Genomic DNA, 18,256 nt, shown 5'->3' with positions numbered 1-18,256 from the left:
GATTCAATTGTGGTACCGTAGGAGAGTCCGTAAGAGCGCAGTATCGCCTCATCCTACCAGAAGTGACACTTACCCTAGCCAAACGCAAAACTAGTGAAAAATGGTCATAAAACATTTGGAAGGAAAAAAATGTCAGTGGCCTTCACCTGTCAACTCATTCATGTTATGGGGGTTGTCCTATTGTTACCCCTCTAGTGCACCTGTTAATTTTATGAACACCAAAGCAGCTGAAACTGACTAAAACCCCCTCAGTTACACACGTGGACAAAATTGTTGGTACCCCTCAGTTAAAGAAGGAAAAACCCACAATTCTCACTGAAATCACTTGAAACTCACAAAAGTAACAATAAATAAAAATTTATTGAAAATTAAATAATCAAAATCAGCCATCACTTTTGAATTGTTAACATAATTATTTAAAAAAAACAAACTAATGAAATAGGGCTGGACAAAAATGATGGTACCCATAACTTAATATTTTGTTGCACAACCTTTTGATGCAATCACTGCAATTAAACGATTTCTGTATTTGTCAATGAGCGTTCTGCAGCTGTCAACAGGTATTTTGGCCCACTCCTCATGAGCAAACAGCTCCAGTTGTCTCAGGTTTGATGGGTGTCTTCTCCAAATGGCATGTTTCAGCTCCTTCCACAATGGGATTCAGATCTGGGCTCATAGAAGGCCACTTTAGAATAGTCCAACGCTTTTCTCTCAGCCATTCTTGGGTGTTTTTGGCTGTGTGTTTTGGATCGTTGTCCTGTTGGAAGACCCATGACCTGCGACTGAGACCAAGCTTTCTGACACTAGGCAGCACATTTCTCTCCAGAATGCCTTGATAGTCTTCAGATTTCATCGTACCTTGCACACTTTCAAGACACCCTGTGCCAGATGCAGCAAAGCAGCCCCAAAACATTACTGAGCCTCCTCCATGTTTCACCGTAGGGACAGTGTTCTTTTCTTCGTATGCTTGGTTTTTGAGTCTATGAACATAGAGTTGATGTGCCTTACCAAAAAGCTCCAGTTTGGTCTCATCTGTCCAAAGGACATTCTCCCAGAAGCTTTGTGGCTTGTCAACATGCATTTTTGCAAATTCCAGTCTCGCTTTTTTATGAGTTTTTTTTCAGCAGTGGTGTCCTCCTTGGTCGTCTCCCATGAAGTCCACTTTGGCTCAAACAACGACGAATTGTGCGATCTGACACTGATGTACCTTGGCCTTGGAGTTCACCTTTAATTTCTTTGGAGGTTGCTCTGGGCTCTTTGGATACAATTCGAACGATCCGTCTCTTCAATTTGTCATCAATTTTCCTCTTGCTGCCACGTCCAGGGAGGTTGGCTACTGTCCCGTGGGTCTTGAACTTCTGAATAATATGAGCCACTGTTGTCACAGGAACTTCAAGCTGTTTAGAGATGGTCTTATAGCCTTTACCTTTAAGATGTTTGTCTATAATTTTTTCTCGGATGTCCTGGGACAATTCTCTCCTTCGCTTTCTGTTGTCCATGTTCAGTGTGGTACACACCTTTTCACCAAACAGCAGGGTGACTACTTGTCTCCCTTTAAATAGGCAGACTGACTGATTATGAGTTTGGAAACACCTGTGATGTCAATTAAATGACACACCTGAGTTAATCATGTCACTCTGGTCAAATAGTTTTCAATCTTTTATAGAGGTACCATCATTTTTGTCCAGCCCTATTTCATTAGTTTGTTTTTTTAAATAATTATGTTAATCAACAATTCAAAAGTAATGGCTGTTTTTGATTATTTAATTTTCAATAAATTTTTATTTATTGTTACTTTTGTGAGTTTCAAGTGATTTCAGTGAGAATTGTGGGTTTTTCCTTCTTTAAGGCATTACATTTACACATCCCATTGCCCAAAACTTTGTCATATCATTCTGAAAACTGGTCAGCTCAATCGTCATACCATGACAATGCCTCAGTGTGAAGATTTTGACATTTGATAAAATGCTGTTGCTGTGGCAACGCGTTGTTGTTGTGACAAACAAAGTAGTTTTTGACAGGCTTAAAATGCTCAACAGCTCACCAAAATTACCACACACATCACTGTCGACCCAAGGAAGAACATGGTATGCATCTCGGCACTGTGCATGCTATAGCGCCCCCTACAGTATGTTTAATAAACAGCCCCGGCAGCACGTTTCACATACATCCACCAAATTTGAAAGGCATATAGATCACACCAGGACACACAAAAAAGCCTCTTGGAGCCATCCCCTAAACCCCACAGGAAGTCCGCCATTTTGAATTAAGTGAAAAAATTTTCTCTATTTTTTTAATTTTTGAGAGCGAACTCCTCCTTGCGGTTAAGATCAAGAGAGCTGAAATTTTACCAGGATATACAACACGATGTTATGATCAAAGGTTATTAAAAGATTCTTCCAGAGTAAAAGGGTGTGGACATGGCGACCTCCAGAATTATGATGGTTCGCCTTGAAATATCAAGTGCTACCGAACTATCCTCTGCATGCTCCAATCTGCCTCAGACCTCACATGATTAAACACAGTCCTGTCTTGATCACATTTATTGGCCAAAATACATTCACAGCATGTTCCATAGCGCCCCCTACAGCATTTTTAAGAATAGCCTCCACAGAGACTTTCACCTATGACTATGAAATTTGGCATGCATATGTAGCACCTCATTGCAAAAAAAAAAGTCTCTTGGAGTCATTCTGTAAACCCAACAGGAAGTCGGCCATTTTGAATTTAATGTCAGATTTTTGGTGTTTTTGGTCATTTTCAACAATTCATTTCTCACAGGCAATAACTCCAAAACACCCGAATGTGAGAAAATATATAAGACACGCGTTCAGGTTGCATATTTGCGAAAATTGTTCACAAAACTCAAAGGGCGTGGCCATGGCGACCAACGGAACTTTAATGTTATGCCATGAAGCAGGACATCTGGTGTAAATCCCCTGTACAAGCTGCAATCTACCTCAAACTTTACATGTTTGATCAGAGTCTAGTCCTGATGAGTTTCATCGACCAATATGCAGTAACAGAGATAGCGCCACCTGGTGGATGGACAGAAAGTGCTGCATAAATAGCCTGTACATGCTCCAATCTGCCTGAAATTTGACCTGAGTGCTAAGAATCCAGCCCTCGTTACATCCATGGGCCTAAATACGCTCTCAGTCGCAGCATTGCCTCGTGGACATGCTTGGGGTGGCCAACCAGCAAGGATGCGAGGACCCGTTCAACGCTGCTTGCAGCTTTAATTAGGGTCCGAGCACCGAGGTGCCGAGGACAGGCGGTGCAAGGGCACCGGCTGTCCAAGGCACCAACGGTGCCGTAGGACCCTATTGAAACCCTACGGTTTATTATTAGGGTCCGAGCACCAACGGTGCCGAAGGACCCTATTGGAACCTTAGGGTTTTTTATTATTATTATTATTATTATTATTATTCTGCCAAAACAACTGCATTTTTCAGGGCCTGAACATGCTCGAAAAGTCATGAAAATTTGCACACACATCAGAACTGGCGAAAAATTTCATATTTTTTAGGGCATGTGGAGGTGTGTGGCAAAATGGCTCCATAGCGCCCCCTACAAAATTTTAAAAAGTGGTATTAGGCCAACTCGGAGGGAATTTGGCCGAGAGCTAAAAAATTTGGGAGGCATATGCAGCACATCAGGAAACACAAAAAAGTCAATCACAGCCATGCTCTACACCCAACAGGAAGTGCGCCATCATGCGTTAACTGTACAAAATCTATGATGAACTCCTCCTCTGGGAAAAGTCTGAGTGATCTGAAATTTTGCCAGTACATACAGCAGACCTTCCTGAGAAAAAGTTATCAAAATCTTCCTCCATAGTTAAAGGGTGTGGTCGTGGCGGCCTGTCGAAATTTGATCCTTCGCCATGAAACAGGAAATGCTGTCTAACTCTCCTGAACATGCTCCGATCTGAATGAAACTTTACATGTATGATCACAGACCTGCCTCGATGACATCCATACAGCAAGATTCATTCACAGTCACAGCGCCACCTTGTGGTATCAAGAATTTGACATTTTTTAGACTTTCATGTACTATTCTTAGCCTGTTGCTCAGATTCACCTCAGATGTTGTGACATAAGCCTGAACACATTGATGATGAAGCACAGAAAAAATGGTGACGTGTGATGAAAAGGCGTGTCTGTGGCGGGACGGCAAAGTTTGATGTTTCGCCATGAAAATTGAAGTGTTCATATCTCAGCTGCAAAGGATCCTATCTGCCCCAAACTTCATGTGCTGGACACCAGAACCAGTTTGAGGACATCCACACTGAAAAATTTAGAAAAAGTCATAGCGCCACCTCTTGGTAACAAGCAGTTTAGAAATTACATTTGCACACATCATTGCTCCAAACTTTGTCATATCATTCTGAAAATTGGTCAGCTGATTCTTCACCCCCAGACAATACCACAGTGTGAAGATTTTGATATTTGATGAAATGCTGTTGCCGTGGCAACGCGTTGTTTTTGTGACAAAGTACTTTTTGACAGGCTTAGAATGCTCAACAGCTCACCAAAATTTACACACACATCACTGTCGTCTCCAGGAATAGGAATGTATACATCTCTGCAGGGCATGTGCTATAGCGCCCCCTACAGTATGTTTAATAAACAGCCCCGGCAGCACGTTTCACCTTCATCCTCAAAATTTGGGAGACATATAGAGCACATCAGAACGCACAAAAAAGCCTCTTGGAGCCATCCCCTAAACTCAACAGGAAGTCCGCCATTTTGAATTAAGTGGACAAATTTTCTCTATTTTTTGAATTTTTGAGAGCGAACTCCTCCTAGGGTTTAACTGCTAGAGACCTGAAATTTTGCCAGGATATACAACACAATGTTATGATCAAAAGTTATTAAAAGATTCTTCCAGAGTCAAAGGGTGTGGACATGGCGACCTCCAGAATTTTGATGGTTTGCGATGAAACATCAAGTGCTATCTAACTATCCTCTGCATGCTCCAGTCTACCTCAGACCTCACATGATTGAACACAGTCCTGTCCTGATCACATTTATAGGCCAAAATACATCCACAGTATGTGTCATAGCGCCCCCTACAAAATTTTTAAAAATAGCCTCCACACAGACTTTCACCTATGACTATGAAATTTGGCATGCATATGTAACACGTCAGTGCAAACAAAAAAGTCTCTTGGAGTCATTCTCTAAACCCAACAGGAAGTCCGCTATTTTGAATTAAATGTCAGATTTTTGGTGTTTTTGATCATTTTCAACAATTCATTTCTCACAGGCAATAGCTCCAAAACATCTGAAATTGGGACAATATATACTACACGCCTTCAGGTTGAGTATTTGTGAAAATTGTTCACAAAACTCAAAGGGCATGGCCATGGCGGCCAACTGAACTTTAATGTTACGCCATGAAGCAGGACGTCTTATGTAAATCCCCTGTACATGCTCCAATCTGCCTCAAACTTAACATGTTTGATCAGAGTCCAGTCCTGATGAGTTTCATAGACCAATATACAGTAACACAGATAGCGCCACCTGGTGGATGGACAGAAAGTGCTGCATAAATAGCCTGTACATAATCCAATCTGCCTGAAATTTGACCTGTGTGCTCAGAATCCAGCCTTTGTGACATCCGTGGGCCTAAATATACTCTCAGTCGTAGCATTGCCTGGTGGACATGCTTGGGGTCGCCGACCAGCAAGGATGCGAGGACCCGTTCAACGCTGCTCGCAGCTTTAATTATTATTATTATTAGGGTCCGAGCACCAACGGTGCCGAAGGACCCTATTGGAACCTTAGGGTTTTTTATTATTAGGGTCCGAGCACCGAGGTGCCGAGGACAGGCGGTGCAAGGGCACCGGCTGTCCAAGGCACCAACGGTGCCGTAGGACCCTATTGGAACCCTACGGTTTATTATTATTATTATTATTATTTGTCTCTCAGAACAATTGCATTTTTGAGGGCCTAAACATGCTCAAAAACTCATGAAAATTTGTACACACATCAGGACTGGTGAAAAATTTCATATTTTAAAGGAATTGTAGAGGTGTGTGGCAAAATGGCTCCATAGCGCCCCCTACACTTTCCCACGCCCATCATGTTTCACCTACAGCTACCAAATTTGGTACACATATGCAGCACATCAGACTGAACAAAAAAGTCAGTGACAGCCATATTCCAAACCCAACAGGAAGTGAGCTATTTTAAGTTGAATGTGAGATTTTGCCCATTTTTCATTTTTTTCCAGAGCGAACTCCTCCCAGGGGGAAACTCCAATTCGCCTCAAATTCAACCAGTACATACAGGAGGCCTTAATGAGCAAAAGTTATCAAAATCTTTTTCAAAAGTCAAAGGGCGTGTCCGTGGCGGTCTGTGGAATTTTGATCCTTCGCCATGAAATTTAAAGTTGTGTGTAAATGCCCTGAACATGCTCCAATCTGCCTGAAACTTTATATGTATGATCAGATTCCTGCCCTGATCACATCCATATGATGAAATCCATTCACAGTCAGAGCGCCACCTGCTGGCAACAGAAAATGTCATTTTTTACACTTTGATGTATTATTCTTTGTCTCTTGCTCAGATTCACCTCAAATGTGGTGAAATAAACCTTAACATGTTGATGATTATTCACAGTGAAAATGGTGACGTGTCATAAAAAGGTGTGTCTGTGGCGGCGCGGCGAATTTAGATGTCTCGCCATGACGACTAAAATGTTTATATCTCAGCAAATCCTAATCGTATCTGCCCCAAACTTCATGTGCTGGACACCATTCCCAGTGTGAGGTCATCCACGGTGAAAATTTTGGAAAAAATCATAGCGCCACCTATTGGTAACAAGAAGTTTAGAAATTACATTTGCACACACCATTGCTCCAAACTTTTTCATATCATTCTGAAAATTGGTCAGCTGATTCTTCACCCCCAGACAATACCACAGTGTGACGATTTTGATATTTGATGAAATGCTGTTGCCGTGGCAACGCGTTGTTTTTGTGACAAACAAAGTACTTTTTGACAGGCTTAGAATGTTCAACAGCTCACCAAAATTTACACACACATCACAGTCGTCTCAAGGAATAACACTGTATGCATCTCTGCAGGGCATGTGCTATAGCGCCCCCTGCAGTATGTTTAATAAACAGCCCCGGCAGCATGTTTCACCTACATCCACAAAATTTGGGAGGCCTATAGAGCACACCAGGACACACAAAAAAGCCTCTTGGAGCCATCCCCTAAACTCAACAGGAAGTCCGCCATTTTGAATTAAGTGGATAAAATTTCTGTATTTTTTTTCATTTTTGAGAGCGAACTCCTCCTCGGGGTTAAGGTCTAGAGAGCTGAAATTTTGCCAGGATATACAACACGATGTTATGATCAAAAGTTATCAAAGGATTCTTGCAGAGTCAAACGGTGTGGACATGGCGACCTCCTCAATGTTGATGGTTTGCCATGAAACATCAAGTGCTACCTAACTATCCTCTGCATGCTCCAATCTACCTCAGACCTCACATGATTAAACACAGTCCTGTCCTGATCACATTTATTGGCCAAAATACATTCACAGCATGTTCCGTAGCGCCCCCTACAGCATTTTTAAGAATAGCCTCCACAGAGACTTTCACCTATGACTATGAAATTTGGCATGCATATGTAGCACTTCATTGCAAACAAAAAAGTCTCTTGGAGTCATTCTCTAAACTCAATAGGAAGTCCGCTATTTTGAATTAAATGTCAGATTTTTGGTGTTTTTGATCATTTTCAACAATTGATTTCTCACAGGCAATAGCTCCAAAACACCTGAAATTGGGACAATATATACTACACGCCTTCAGGTTGAGTATTTGTGAAAATTGTTCACAAAACTCAAAGGGCGTGGCCATGGCGGCCAACTGAACTACAATGTTACGCCATGAAGCAGGACATCTTATGTAAATCCCCTGTAAATGCTGCAATTGCCTGAAACTTTACATGTTTGATCAGAGACCGGTCCTTGTGAGTTTCATAGACCAATATACAGTCACAGAGATAGCGCCACCTGGTGGATGGACAGAAAGTGCAGCATAAATAGCCTGTACATGCTCCAATCTGCCTGAAATTTGACCTGTGTGCTCAGAATCCAGCCTTTGTGACATCCGTGGGCCTAAATATACTCTCAGTCGTAGCATTGCCTGGTGGACATGCTTGGGGTCGCCGACCACCAAGGATGCGAGGACCCGTTCAACGCTGCTCGCAGCTTTAATTATTATTATTATTATTATTATTTGTCTCTCAGAACAACTGCATTTTTGAGGGCCTAAACATGCTCAAAAACTCATGAAAATTTGTACACACACCAGAACTGGTGAAAAATTTTATATTCTAAAGGAATTGTGGTAGTGTATGACAAAATGGCTCCATAGCGCCCCCTACAAAATTTTAAAAAGTGGTATTAGGCCAACTCGGAGGGAATTTGGCCGAGAGCTAAAAAATTTGGGAGGCATATGCAGCACATCAGGAAACACAAAAAAGTCAATCACAGTCATGCTCTACACCCAACAGGAAGTGCGCCATCATGCGTTAACTGTACAAAATCTATGATGAACTCCTCCTAGGGGAAAAGTCTGAGCGATCTGAAATTTTGCCAGTACATACAGCAGACCTTCCTGAGAAAAAGTTATCAAAATCTTCCTCCATAGTTAAAGGGTGTGGTCGTGGCGGCCTGTCGAAATTTGATCCTTCGCTATGAAACAGGAAATGCTGTCTAACTCTCCTGAACATGCTCCGATCTGAATGAAACTTTACATGTATGATCACAGACCTGCCTCGATGACATCCATACAGCAAGATTCATTCACAGTCACAGCGCCACCTTGTGGTATCAAGAATTTGACATTTTTTAGACTTTCATGTACTATTCTTAGCCTGTTGCTCAGATTCACCTCAGATGTTGTGACATAAGCCTGAACACATTGATGATGAAGCACAGAAAAAATGGTGACGTGTGATGAAAAGGCGTGTCTGTGGCGGGACGGCAAAGTTTGATGTTTCGCCATGAAAATTGAAGTGTTCATATCTCAGCTGCAAAGGATCCTATCTGCCCCAAACTTCATGTGCTGGACACCAGAACCAGTTTGAGGACATCCACACTGAAAAATTTAGAAAAAGTCATAGCGCCACCTCTTGGTAACAAGCAGTTTAGAAATTACATTTGCACACATCATTGCTCCAAACTTTGTCATATCATTCTGAAAATTGGTCAGCTAATTCTTCACCCCCAGACAATACCACAGTGTGAAGATTTTGATATTTGATGAAATGCTGTTGCCGTGGCAACGCGTTGTTTTTGTGACAAACAAAGTACTTTTTGACAGGCTTAGAATGTTCAACAGCTCACCAAAATTTACACACACATCACAGTCGTCTCAAGGAATAACACTGTATGCATCTCTGCAGGGCATGTGTTATAGCGCCCCCTGCAGTATGTTTAATAAACAGCCCCGGCAGCATGTTTCACCTGCATCCACAAAATTTGGGAGGCCTATAGAGCACACCAGGACACACAAAAAGCCTCTTGGAGCCATCCCCTAAACTCAACAGGAAGTCCGCCATTTTGAATTAAGTGGATAAAATTTCTGCATTTTTTTCATTTTTGAGAGCGAACTCCTCCTCGGGGTTAAGGTCTAGAGAGCTGAAATTTTGCCAGGATATACAACACGATGTTATGATCAAAAGTTATCAAAGGATTCTTGCAGAGTCAAAGGGTGTGGACATGGCGACCTCCAGAATTTTGATGGTTCGCCATGAAACATCAAGTGCTACCTAACTATCCTCTGCATGCGCCAATCTACCTCAGACCTCACATGATTAAACACAGTCCTGTCCTGATCACATTTATAGGCCAAAATACATTCACAGCATCTACCATAGCGCCCCCTAAAAGAATTTAAAAAATAGCCTCCACACAGACTTTCACCTATGACTATGAAATTTGGCATGCATATGTAGCACATCAGTGCAAGCAAAAAAGTCTCTTGGAGTCATTCTCTAAACACAACAGAAAGTCAGCCATTTTGAATTAAATGTCAGATTTTTGGTGTTTTTGGTCATTTTCAACAATTCATTTGTCACTGGCAATAACTCCAAATCACCTGAATTTGGGAAAATATATAAGAAACGCCTTCAGGTTGCATATTTGCGAAAATTGTTCACAAAACTCAAAGGGCATGGCCATGGCGGCCAACTGAACTTTAATGTTACGCCATGAAGCAGGACGTCTTGTGTAAATCCCCTGTACATGCTGTAATCTACCTCAAACTTTACATGTTTGATCAGAGTCCAGTCCTGATGACTTTCATAGACCACTATACAGTCACAGACATAGTGCCACCTGGTGGATGGACACAAAGTGCTGCAAAAATAGTCTGTACATGCTCCAATCTGTCTGAAATTTGACCTGAGTGCTCAGAATCCAGTCCTCGTTACATCCATGAGACTAAATACACTTTGTCGCAGCATTGCCTGGTGGACATGCTTGGGGTCGCCGACCAGCAAGGATGCGAGGACCCGTTCAATGCTGCTCGCAGCTTTAATTATTATTATTATTCTGCCAAAACAACTGCATTTTTGAGGGCCTGAACATGCTCGAAAAGTCATGAAAATTTGCACACACATCAGAACTGGCGAAAAATTTCATATTTTTTAGGGCATGTGGAGGTGTGTGCAAAAATGGCTCCATAGCGCCCCCTACAAAATTTTATAAAGTGGTATTAGGCCAACTCAGAGGGAGTTTGGTCGAGAGCAACAAAATTTGGGAGGTATATGCAGCACATCAGGAAACACAAAAAAGTCAATCACAGCCATGCTCTACACCCAACAGGAAGTGCGCCATCATGCGTTAACTGTACAAAATCTATGATGAACTCCTCCTCGGGGAAAAGTCTGAGCGATCTGAAATTTTGCCAGTACATACAGCAGACCTTCCTGAGAAAAAGTTATCAAAATCTTTCTCCATAGTTAAAGGGTGTGGTCGTGGCGGCCTGTCGAAATTTGATCCTTCGCCATGAAACAGGAAATGCTGTCTAACTCTCCTGAACATGCTCCGATCTGAATGAAACTTTACATGTATGATCACAGACCTGCCTCGATGACATCCATACAGCAAGATTCATTCACAGTCACAGCGCCACCTTGTGGTATCAAGAATTTGACATTTTTTAGACTTTCATGTACTATTCTTAGCCTGTTGCTCAGATTCACCTCAGATGTTGTGACATAAGCCTGAACACATTGATGATGAAGCACAGAAAAAATGGTGACGTGTGATGAAAAGGCGTGTCTGTGGCGGGACGGCAAAGTTTGATGTTTCGCCATGAAAATTGAAGTGTTCATATCTCAGCTGCAAAGGATCCTATCTGCCCCAAACTTCATGTGCTGGACACCAGAACCAGTTTGAGGACATCCACACTGAAAAATTTAGAAAAAGTCATAGCGCCACCTCTTGGTAACAAGTAGTTTAGAAATTACATTTGCACACATCATTGCTCCAAACTTTGTCATATCATTCTGAAAATTGGTCAGCTAATTCTTCACCCCCAGACAATACCACAGTGTGAAGATTTTGTTATTTGATGAAATGCTGTTGCCGTGGCAACGCGTTGTTTTTGTGACAAACAAAGTACTTTTTGACAGGCTTAGAATGTTCAACAGCTCACCAAAATGTACACACACATCACAGTCGTCTCAAGGAATAACACTGTATGCATCTCTGCAGGGCATGTGCTATAGCGCCCCCTGCAGTATGTTTAATAAACAGCCCCTGCAGCATGTTTCACCTACATCCACAAAATTTGGGAGGCCTATAGAGCACACCAGGACACACAAAAAAGCCTCTTGGAGTCATCCCCTAAACTCAACAGGAAGTCCGCCATTTTGAATTAAGTGGATAAAATTTCTGTATTTTTTTCATTTTTGAGAGCGAACTCCTCCTCGGGGTTAAGGTCGAGAGAGCTGAAATTTTGCCAGGATATTCAACACGATGTTATGATCAAAAGTTATTAAAAGATTCTTGCAGAGTCAAAGGGTGTGGCCATGGCGATATCCAGAATTTTGATGGTTCGCCATGAAACATCAAGTGCTCCCTGACTATCCTCTGCATTGTCCAATCTACCTCAGACCTCACATGATTAAACACAGTCCTGTCCTGATCACATTTATAGGCCAAAATACATTCACAGCATGTGTCATAGTGCCCCCGACAGCATTTAAATAAATATCCTCCACAGAGACTTTCACCTATGACAATGAAATTTGGCATGCATATGTAACACGTCACTACAAACAAAAGTCTCTTGGAGTCATTCTGTAAACCCAACAGGAAGTCGGCCATTTTGAATTAAATGTCAGATTTTTGGTGTTTTTGGTCATTTTCAACAATTCATTTCTCACAGGTAATAACTCCAAAACACCTGAAATTGGGACAATATATTAAACACGCCTTCAGGTTGCATATTTGTGAAAATTGTTCACAAAACTCACAAGGCGTGGCCATGGCAGCCAACTGAACTTTAATGTTACGCCATGAAGCAGGATGTCTTGTGTAAATCCCCTGTACAAGCGGCAATCTGCCTCAAACTTTACATGTTTGATCAGAGTCCGGTCCTGATGAGTTTCATAGACCAATATACAGTCACAGAGATAGTGCCACCTGGTGGATGGACAGAAAGTGCTGCATAAATAGCCTGTACATGCTCCAATCTGCCAGAAATTTGACCTGTGTGCTCAGAATCCAGCCCTTGTCACATTCATGGGCCTAAATACGCTCTCAGTCACAGCACTGTCTGGTGGAAATGCTTGGGCTCACCGACCAGCAAGGATGTGAGGACTAGGCTTGTCACGAGAACCAATACTTCGGTACCAAGTCGGTACTAAGATTCAGAAAATGTGACGGTACTGACTTTTCTAGACTACCCAAAGTACCGCAGGTACCGAGGAGCCAGATCTGGCCGCTTCTTTAGCGTTGTTTTTTTTTTTGGCTGTAAATGAGCGATTATCTGGCAACCCTCACACAGTGCTGATCATATGACTAACTACGCTGCAAAGAGATCAACTCCATGCAGTATGGTGGAGGCACACGCACCTGGCTCGACAGCAGCAGCTGCCCCTCAATTAGTTGAAAAAAAAACAAACGCCAGAAGTCGCGTCTGGAAGTATTTTGAATTCGAGGCCGACAAGGACGGATTGGTTATTGATCCTGAAAAACCCGTCTGCAAAAAATGCCGTCACCGCAGCACAGCGAAGGGGAGCAACACGTCCACCTAGGCGAAATATGTAGCCCTATAAGGTACAGTCAATTCCAGCCATTTTCAGTACAAAAAAAAAAAAAATCGCTAATATTTTATTTGTAAATAAAAATATGACGAGAAATACAGGGAATATTGGACGCACATCGCGAGGTGCATTTCCTCGAAAACGACCTATTCGTGGAATATATACCGACTTCAAGACATGTTTTGGACAAAATATTTTACTGGCTTGTTTCGTCTGGATGTCCAAGGTTGGATTATGGCCGTTTTTTGTGGAATATTTTCATCTGTGTGTAATAATGAACCCGCAAATGTGAGTCGCGCTGTGTACGTTAAAGCCGTGTATAGAGAACAGATGGATGGATATTCGTTGTTTGTCGGACAAATGTGTTTATATTACCCGCTGTGGTAATCACATCTGAAAGTGGTTTATACTGGCGGATTCATGAGAATCTAAGCTTTCCATCGGTGTATAATGCTTCTATCATCGAGTTGGTAGTGTCGTTCTATTTCGAAAAATACTTATGCAGATATCAAAACGGCCCACGTTGTACCAGAGTTGTACACAGTTGTACACAGAATTCAAGGTGAGTGCATTTGAATTCACGTGTTATCATTGTTGCTCATATCTAATTACGATACAATGATTAGATGAGCCCAGCCCATAGTAAATGAGCTGCATGGCAAAATAACAAGCGTGTCCAGCCTTGTTTGTCCCGCATAATAGTTTTGTGACGTTTAGGGCTGAAAAGATTCCTCGGATAATCCGAATAATTCGATTACAAAATATCCTCGGGGCAAATTGTGTGCCTCGAAGCCTCGTTTAATATATAAATATATCTAAAATATATATCTGGACTACTATACAGCTCACGGTGTTTGACATGGACGGTCATTTCTGTGGCACAACGCGCCTGCTACCTCCGCTACTGTGGTATCGAGTGGTATCGAGTATCGTAGAATTTAAGTGGTATTGGTATCGACTACTAAATTTCTGGTATCGTGACAAGCCTAAAGAGGACCCGTTCAACGCTGCTTGCAGCTTTAATTTTCCACTTATTCCTTGTTTGACACGTCTGTTTCAATCGAGGATGTCATAATACTTGATTATTTAAGTCTAAACTGCGATGTACGTCTCACTAATAAATTAAAAAGTCACTGTATATTTGTGTGTGCGTGTCTTTTGTGTTTGTGTTTCTTGAGACAATTGTTCATCTGATCTACTTCACTAGTCAGTTGTATTGCTGGAGACTGAAGTTCTCAAGAAACAAAAAAATGACAGACCAAGGCTTGTCGACAGAGCTGAAAAGTGCTTCACAAAGTATTTTTACCTTCAGTCAATATCGATAATTTTAATACCGTATTTTTTTTAGAAAGACCTTTTTTTTCCATTTTGGCAGACCTATTTATCGAGGTACACAAGTAATCATTTTGATGTTCACATTATATTGAAAAGCACCTACAGATTAATACATTTTAAAAAATAATAAAAACAAGGATCTCACCTTCACACACATTTAATAAAGAAAGCAGTAAAACCTAGAGGTACACAGAGTGTGACCAGGGCAATGTTTTTATCAGGTTGAGACCTTTCACCAGCCTCTCGTTCACCCCAACTTTCAGTTTGGCAACAGTTGGAGCTGGCTGCCAGGACAGTGTTGCTTAGGTGGAGGTCGTGGGGGCACAAAGGGTTGGGGTGTTTTAAGAGTATGACGCCTGTCTCACAATGCCTCAAGAGACCTGCAAAATAGCCTCTGATAGATCAATGAAAAGCAAATTGACCCCACTATCAAGGAATGTGAAGAGGCTGCTTATGAGCCAGGGAGGAAACCTTCTTGGAACATGTTTATCCAACCTAAATTTTTTGGAAATTCTCGCACTTTCATGGTGGTTTGCATCTGACGCATTTCAGCAAAACTATCAAATATTCAATCACTGCTACCTAATGGTACATAGACCCAAGATAGATGATGACCACACAAAGCCGACTCGTTGGGTTAAATTTCCACTCAGTACAAACTGTGGAGCAGACAACTACGATCTTGGAGCAGTGAAACACATACAGAAAGACAGACAGACAGCAAAGGGCAGCCTGCTTGACAAATTTCAAAGAGCACATAGCTCCCCCATCCAGCTCTCTCACCTTCTAAGATGGCCCACTTCCAGTTACAGTTCATTCATTAGAAACTCAACATCCCCAGCACTGACGTCCACATATTCAACATCAACACATAAGGTTTACACAGATATCAAGCTCACTCTTTTGTTTTCTTTAGTTTAACCTTGACCTAGATAACAATCATTTCCACTATGGGTTAACCTGTTGATTTTTTTTTCTCAATTGATTAGTGTTTTTGGTCTATGTACCGGCAGAAAATGGTGAAAAACATTGATTAATGTTTCCAAAAGCCAAAGATGATGTCCTGAAAAGACCTGATTTTTTTCCACAACCCAAAAATAATCAACTTACAGTCATAAAGGAAGAACATCTGAAAATATCTGCATTACAGAAGGTTGTGAATCAGAAAATGCAAGCTTTTTTATCCAAACTGACAGATAATCAAAATAGTTGGTGATTAAATGAATACTTGAAACTTAACAATTGGTTCATAAGTATGTCAAACTTAAGCTATCATTCACATTTTTCCAAATTTCACCTAGTTTGTTTTTGTTTGCCTAGTTTTCACCTTGTGTGGCACTTGATGGTTCAGTCTGTCCGTGAAGTATAAGGTTGACATCCATAATGTAAAGAAGAAGTGCAACTAACAATCATTTCCACTGTGGACTAGTCTGCTGATTATTTTCTCCATCGATATGGAGATTTGGTCTACTCAGGTCAGATTTCTGTAATAGTGCAGTAAAGAAACCAGGGGAAGAAAATACATTTAAGAAGCTACAATTAGAAATTTTAGACTCTCAAAAAATCTCCAAATTGATTGATTATAAAAGCAATTGATTTAATTAATACTGACTTTAATGATTAGTTGATTTATAAGTATCTCAGGTTTATGCTGACATTTTCTTCATTTTCAATTTCATCTAGTCTTTTGCATTTTCTTTTTTTTTAGCACCTCATGACTATGAGGTTATGGTATACCATAACGGATGAAAGATATGCAAGCATGGATATTAGATTGAAGGAAGTCTAAGAGTGAAGAGAAGCAATACAGGAAACCTCCATTAAGAATGAATGGAGGTGCCAATTCAGGCTTCCACTTCTGACACAAATCTTAGTGCTACTAAGAATGCAAACTAAAAGATTTTTACAAGAGAAACCAACAAATAACCTGAAATACAATGATAAGAAGTCTGACACAAATTGTTTTAAAATGTTTAAATATTAACTACAAAGTCAATACAAGTAACGAGGGAATTGCACTGATCTGATCTGTAGGGAGTACAGAAGATCGTCTAATTAGATTTTTTACCTTCATGTCGTTCATGATGAGCTGGAAGAGTCCTCCCAAGGCGCTACATTCCTTCTCTATACCCGCATCCATTTTTCCACAGGCTCGGGAAAAAAACTCCCAACTTCCCAAAAACTTTTTTACGTCCAGAAAAACAGACTTGCAGCCAAGTTTTGAAAAACTCAAACAGGAGAATCAATAGAGGCTTTTTCCTTAATAGAAGGGGTGAGTTAAAACACCCGGGGGTCAAAGTCTGCTTTAAAAAAAAAAGGGAAAGGAAAAAAAAACAGCCAAAACCAGCCAAAGTGGGGAAGAGAACGAACGCACACACACACGGGTAAAGTCCAGGTCAGTCAACCGATGCCACGAAGTCCAGCCTTCAGTCAACCGATGCTCCCAGCCGGCCAACTTGATACACGTCCGAAATAACGCCACATCATGACTGAATCACAGGGCAGGCTGTTTTGAAAATGTCTGACCGTTTTTTCAAGTTTCGCCCCAGCTGCTTTCAGTCCAAGGAAAGGGAAGGCAGAGCCAACCGCAGCTAGCTAACTTGGCTGGCTAGGTTAACTCCGCTAGCAACCTGTGACTGTATGACGACAACACACACACTGTCCCTGAAAAGTCGGTTCGGCGAAATCAACCAAAACGGCTTCTCTGCGATGTCCAGCTTGGGTTTAAACACACCCGATCGCTGTTTGAACAAGTGTCTCCGATCAATTTCACGCTGTTTTTCTGCGACTTGGGACGAGAAGAAGCAGCTGATTTACTCTTGTTACTCCAGCGGGAGTCCGAACCTGAAGTAAATGAGAACGTCGGCAAACAGCGCATCAAACCCGCGTCAAGAGCGCGTCAAGGCAGGCGACGCGGCAAATACCGCGTCCTGTCCGGAAGTGCAAATAAAAGCACTAAATCCAACCATAGAAAGTTGTTTCAGGGTTTGATAGATTTTTTTGTGAATTCTGAATCAACGTAGTGAGTTCTGAATGATGAACTCTTGATGAGACTTATCTTTGAAGGAGAAACATATATACTAATTTATGTAAAATATATCATACAAATAAAACATAATATAGAAAACCGTATAGACTATAAATACTATCAGAACTACTCGACACACATACATATAAATTGCATTTGGTATTGCAGCTTTTCTGCAGTATCGCAGGATTATGTGGTTTATAGATATTTTATTTATTTATTACTGTGATGGGCAGCATTGAAGAATGCCAAAGAAAAGCCGCCTGTCCACTAGATACAATTTTCCCGTACGTCAACTTGCCGCAACTAAAAATCCTAGCCTGTCTCCACAAAATTACGTTCTCAGACAACTGAAATGCATTTTCAGTTATGTTGCAACAGTAAGGCAATCGGTCCTCTGTTACATTGACCTGTAAGGTATTAGAAATGTGTTTGTATTCAACATATTCCTGCCCTTTATTTTCTGACCTTCATCGACCAATACTCGATAGATACACCCCCTGTAAAAAGTTTTAGAACACTTTCTCATTCAAATAAATTAGAACCTGTCCTAGAATAGATAGACAGACAGACACCTCACTTTATATGTGGA

General features: G+C 41.3%; 1 protein-coding gene across 5 annotated transcripts in view; it reads right to left on the bottom strand.

Annotated features, from left to right (window-relative positions):
- The window catches only part of mtss1 (MTSS I-BAR domain containing 1), a 186,196-nt gene extending 168,658 nt beyond the window's left edge, over positions 1-17,538 (bottom strand). For 3 of the 5 annotated variants that reach the window (XM_051948023.1, XM_051948025.1, XM_051948027.1), the window contains exon 1: positions 16,705-17,537. In XM_051948023.1, the coding sequence (XP_051803983.1) occupies positions 16,705-16,776 (72 nt within the window). In that variant the 5' untranslated portion in view covers positions 16,777-17,537. Of the gene's footprint in view, positions 1-16,704 lie in introns of all 5 variants that reach the window. The other 2 variants (XM_051948024.1, XM_051948026.1) reach the window with 2 other exon arrangements.
- Between the last annotated feature and the right edge of the window lie 718 nt (positions 17,539-18,256).

The sequence above is a fragment of the Acanthochromis polyacanthus genome, chromosome 5 (assembly GCF_021347895.1).
Source record: "Acanthochromis polyacanthus isolate Apoly-LR-REF ecotype Palm Island chromosome 5, KAUST_Apoly_ChrSc, whole genome shotgun sequence".
NCBI classification, from domain to species: Eukaryota; Metazoa; Chordata; class Actinopteri; family Pomacentridae; genus Acanthochromis; species Acanthochromis polyacanthus.
Note: the sequence above shows the minus strand (reverse complement) of the source record. Positions and strands in the feature narration are given on the sequence as shown.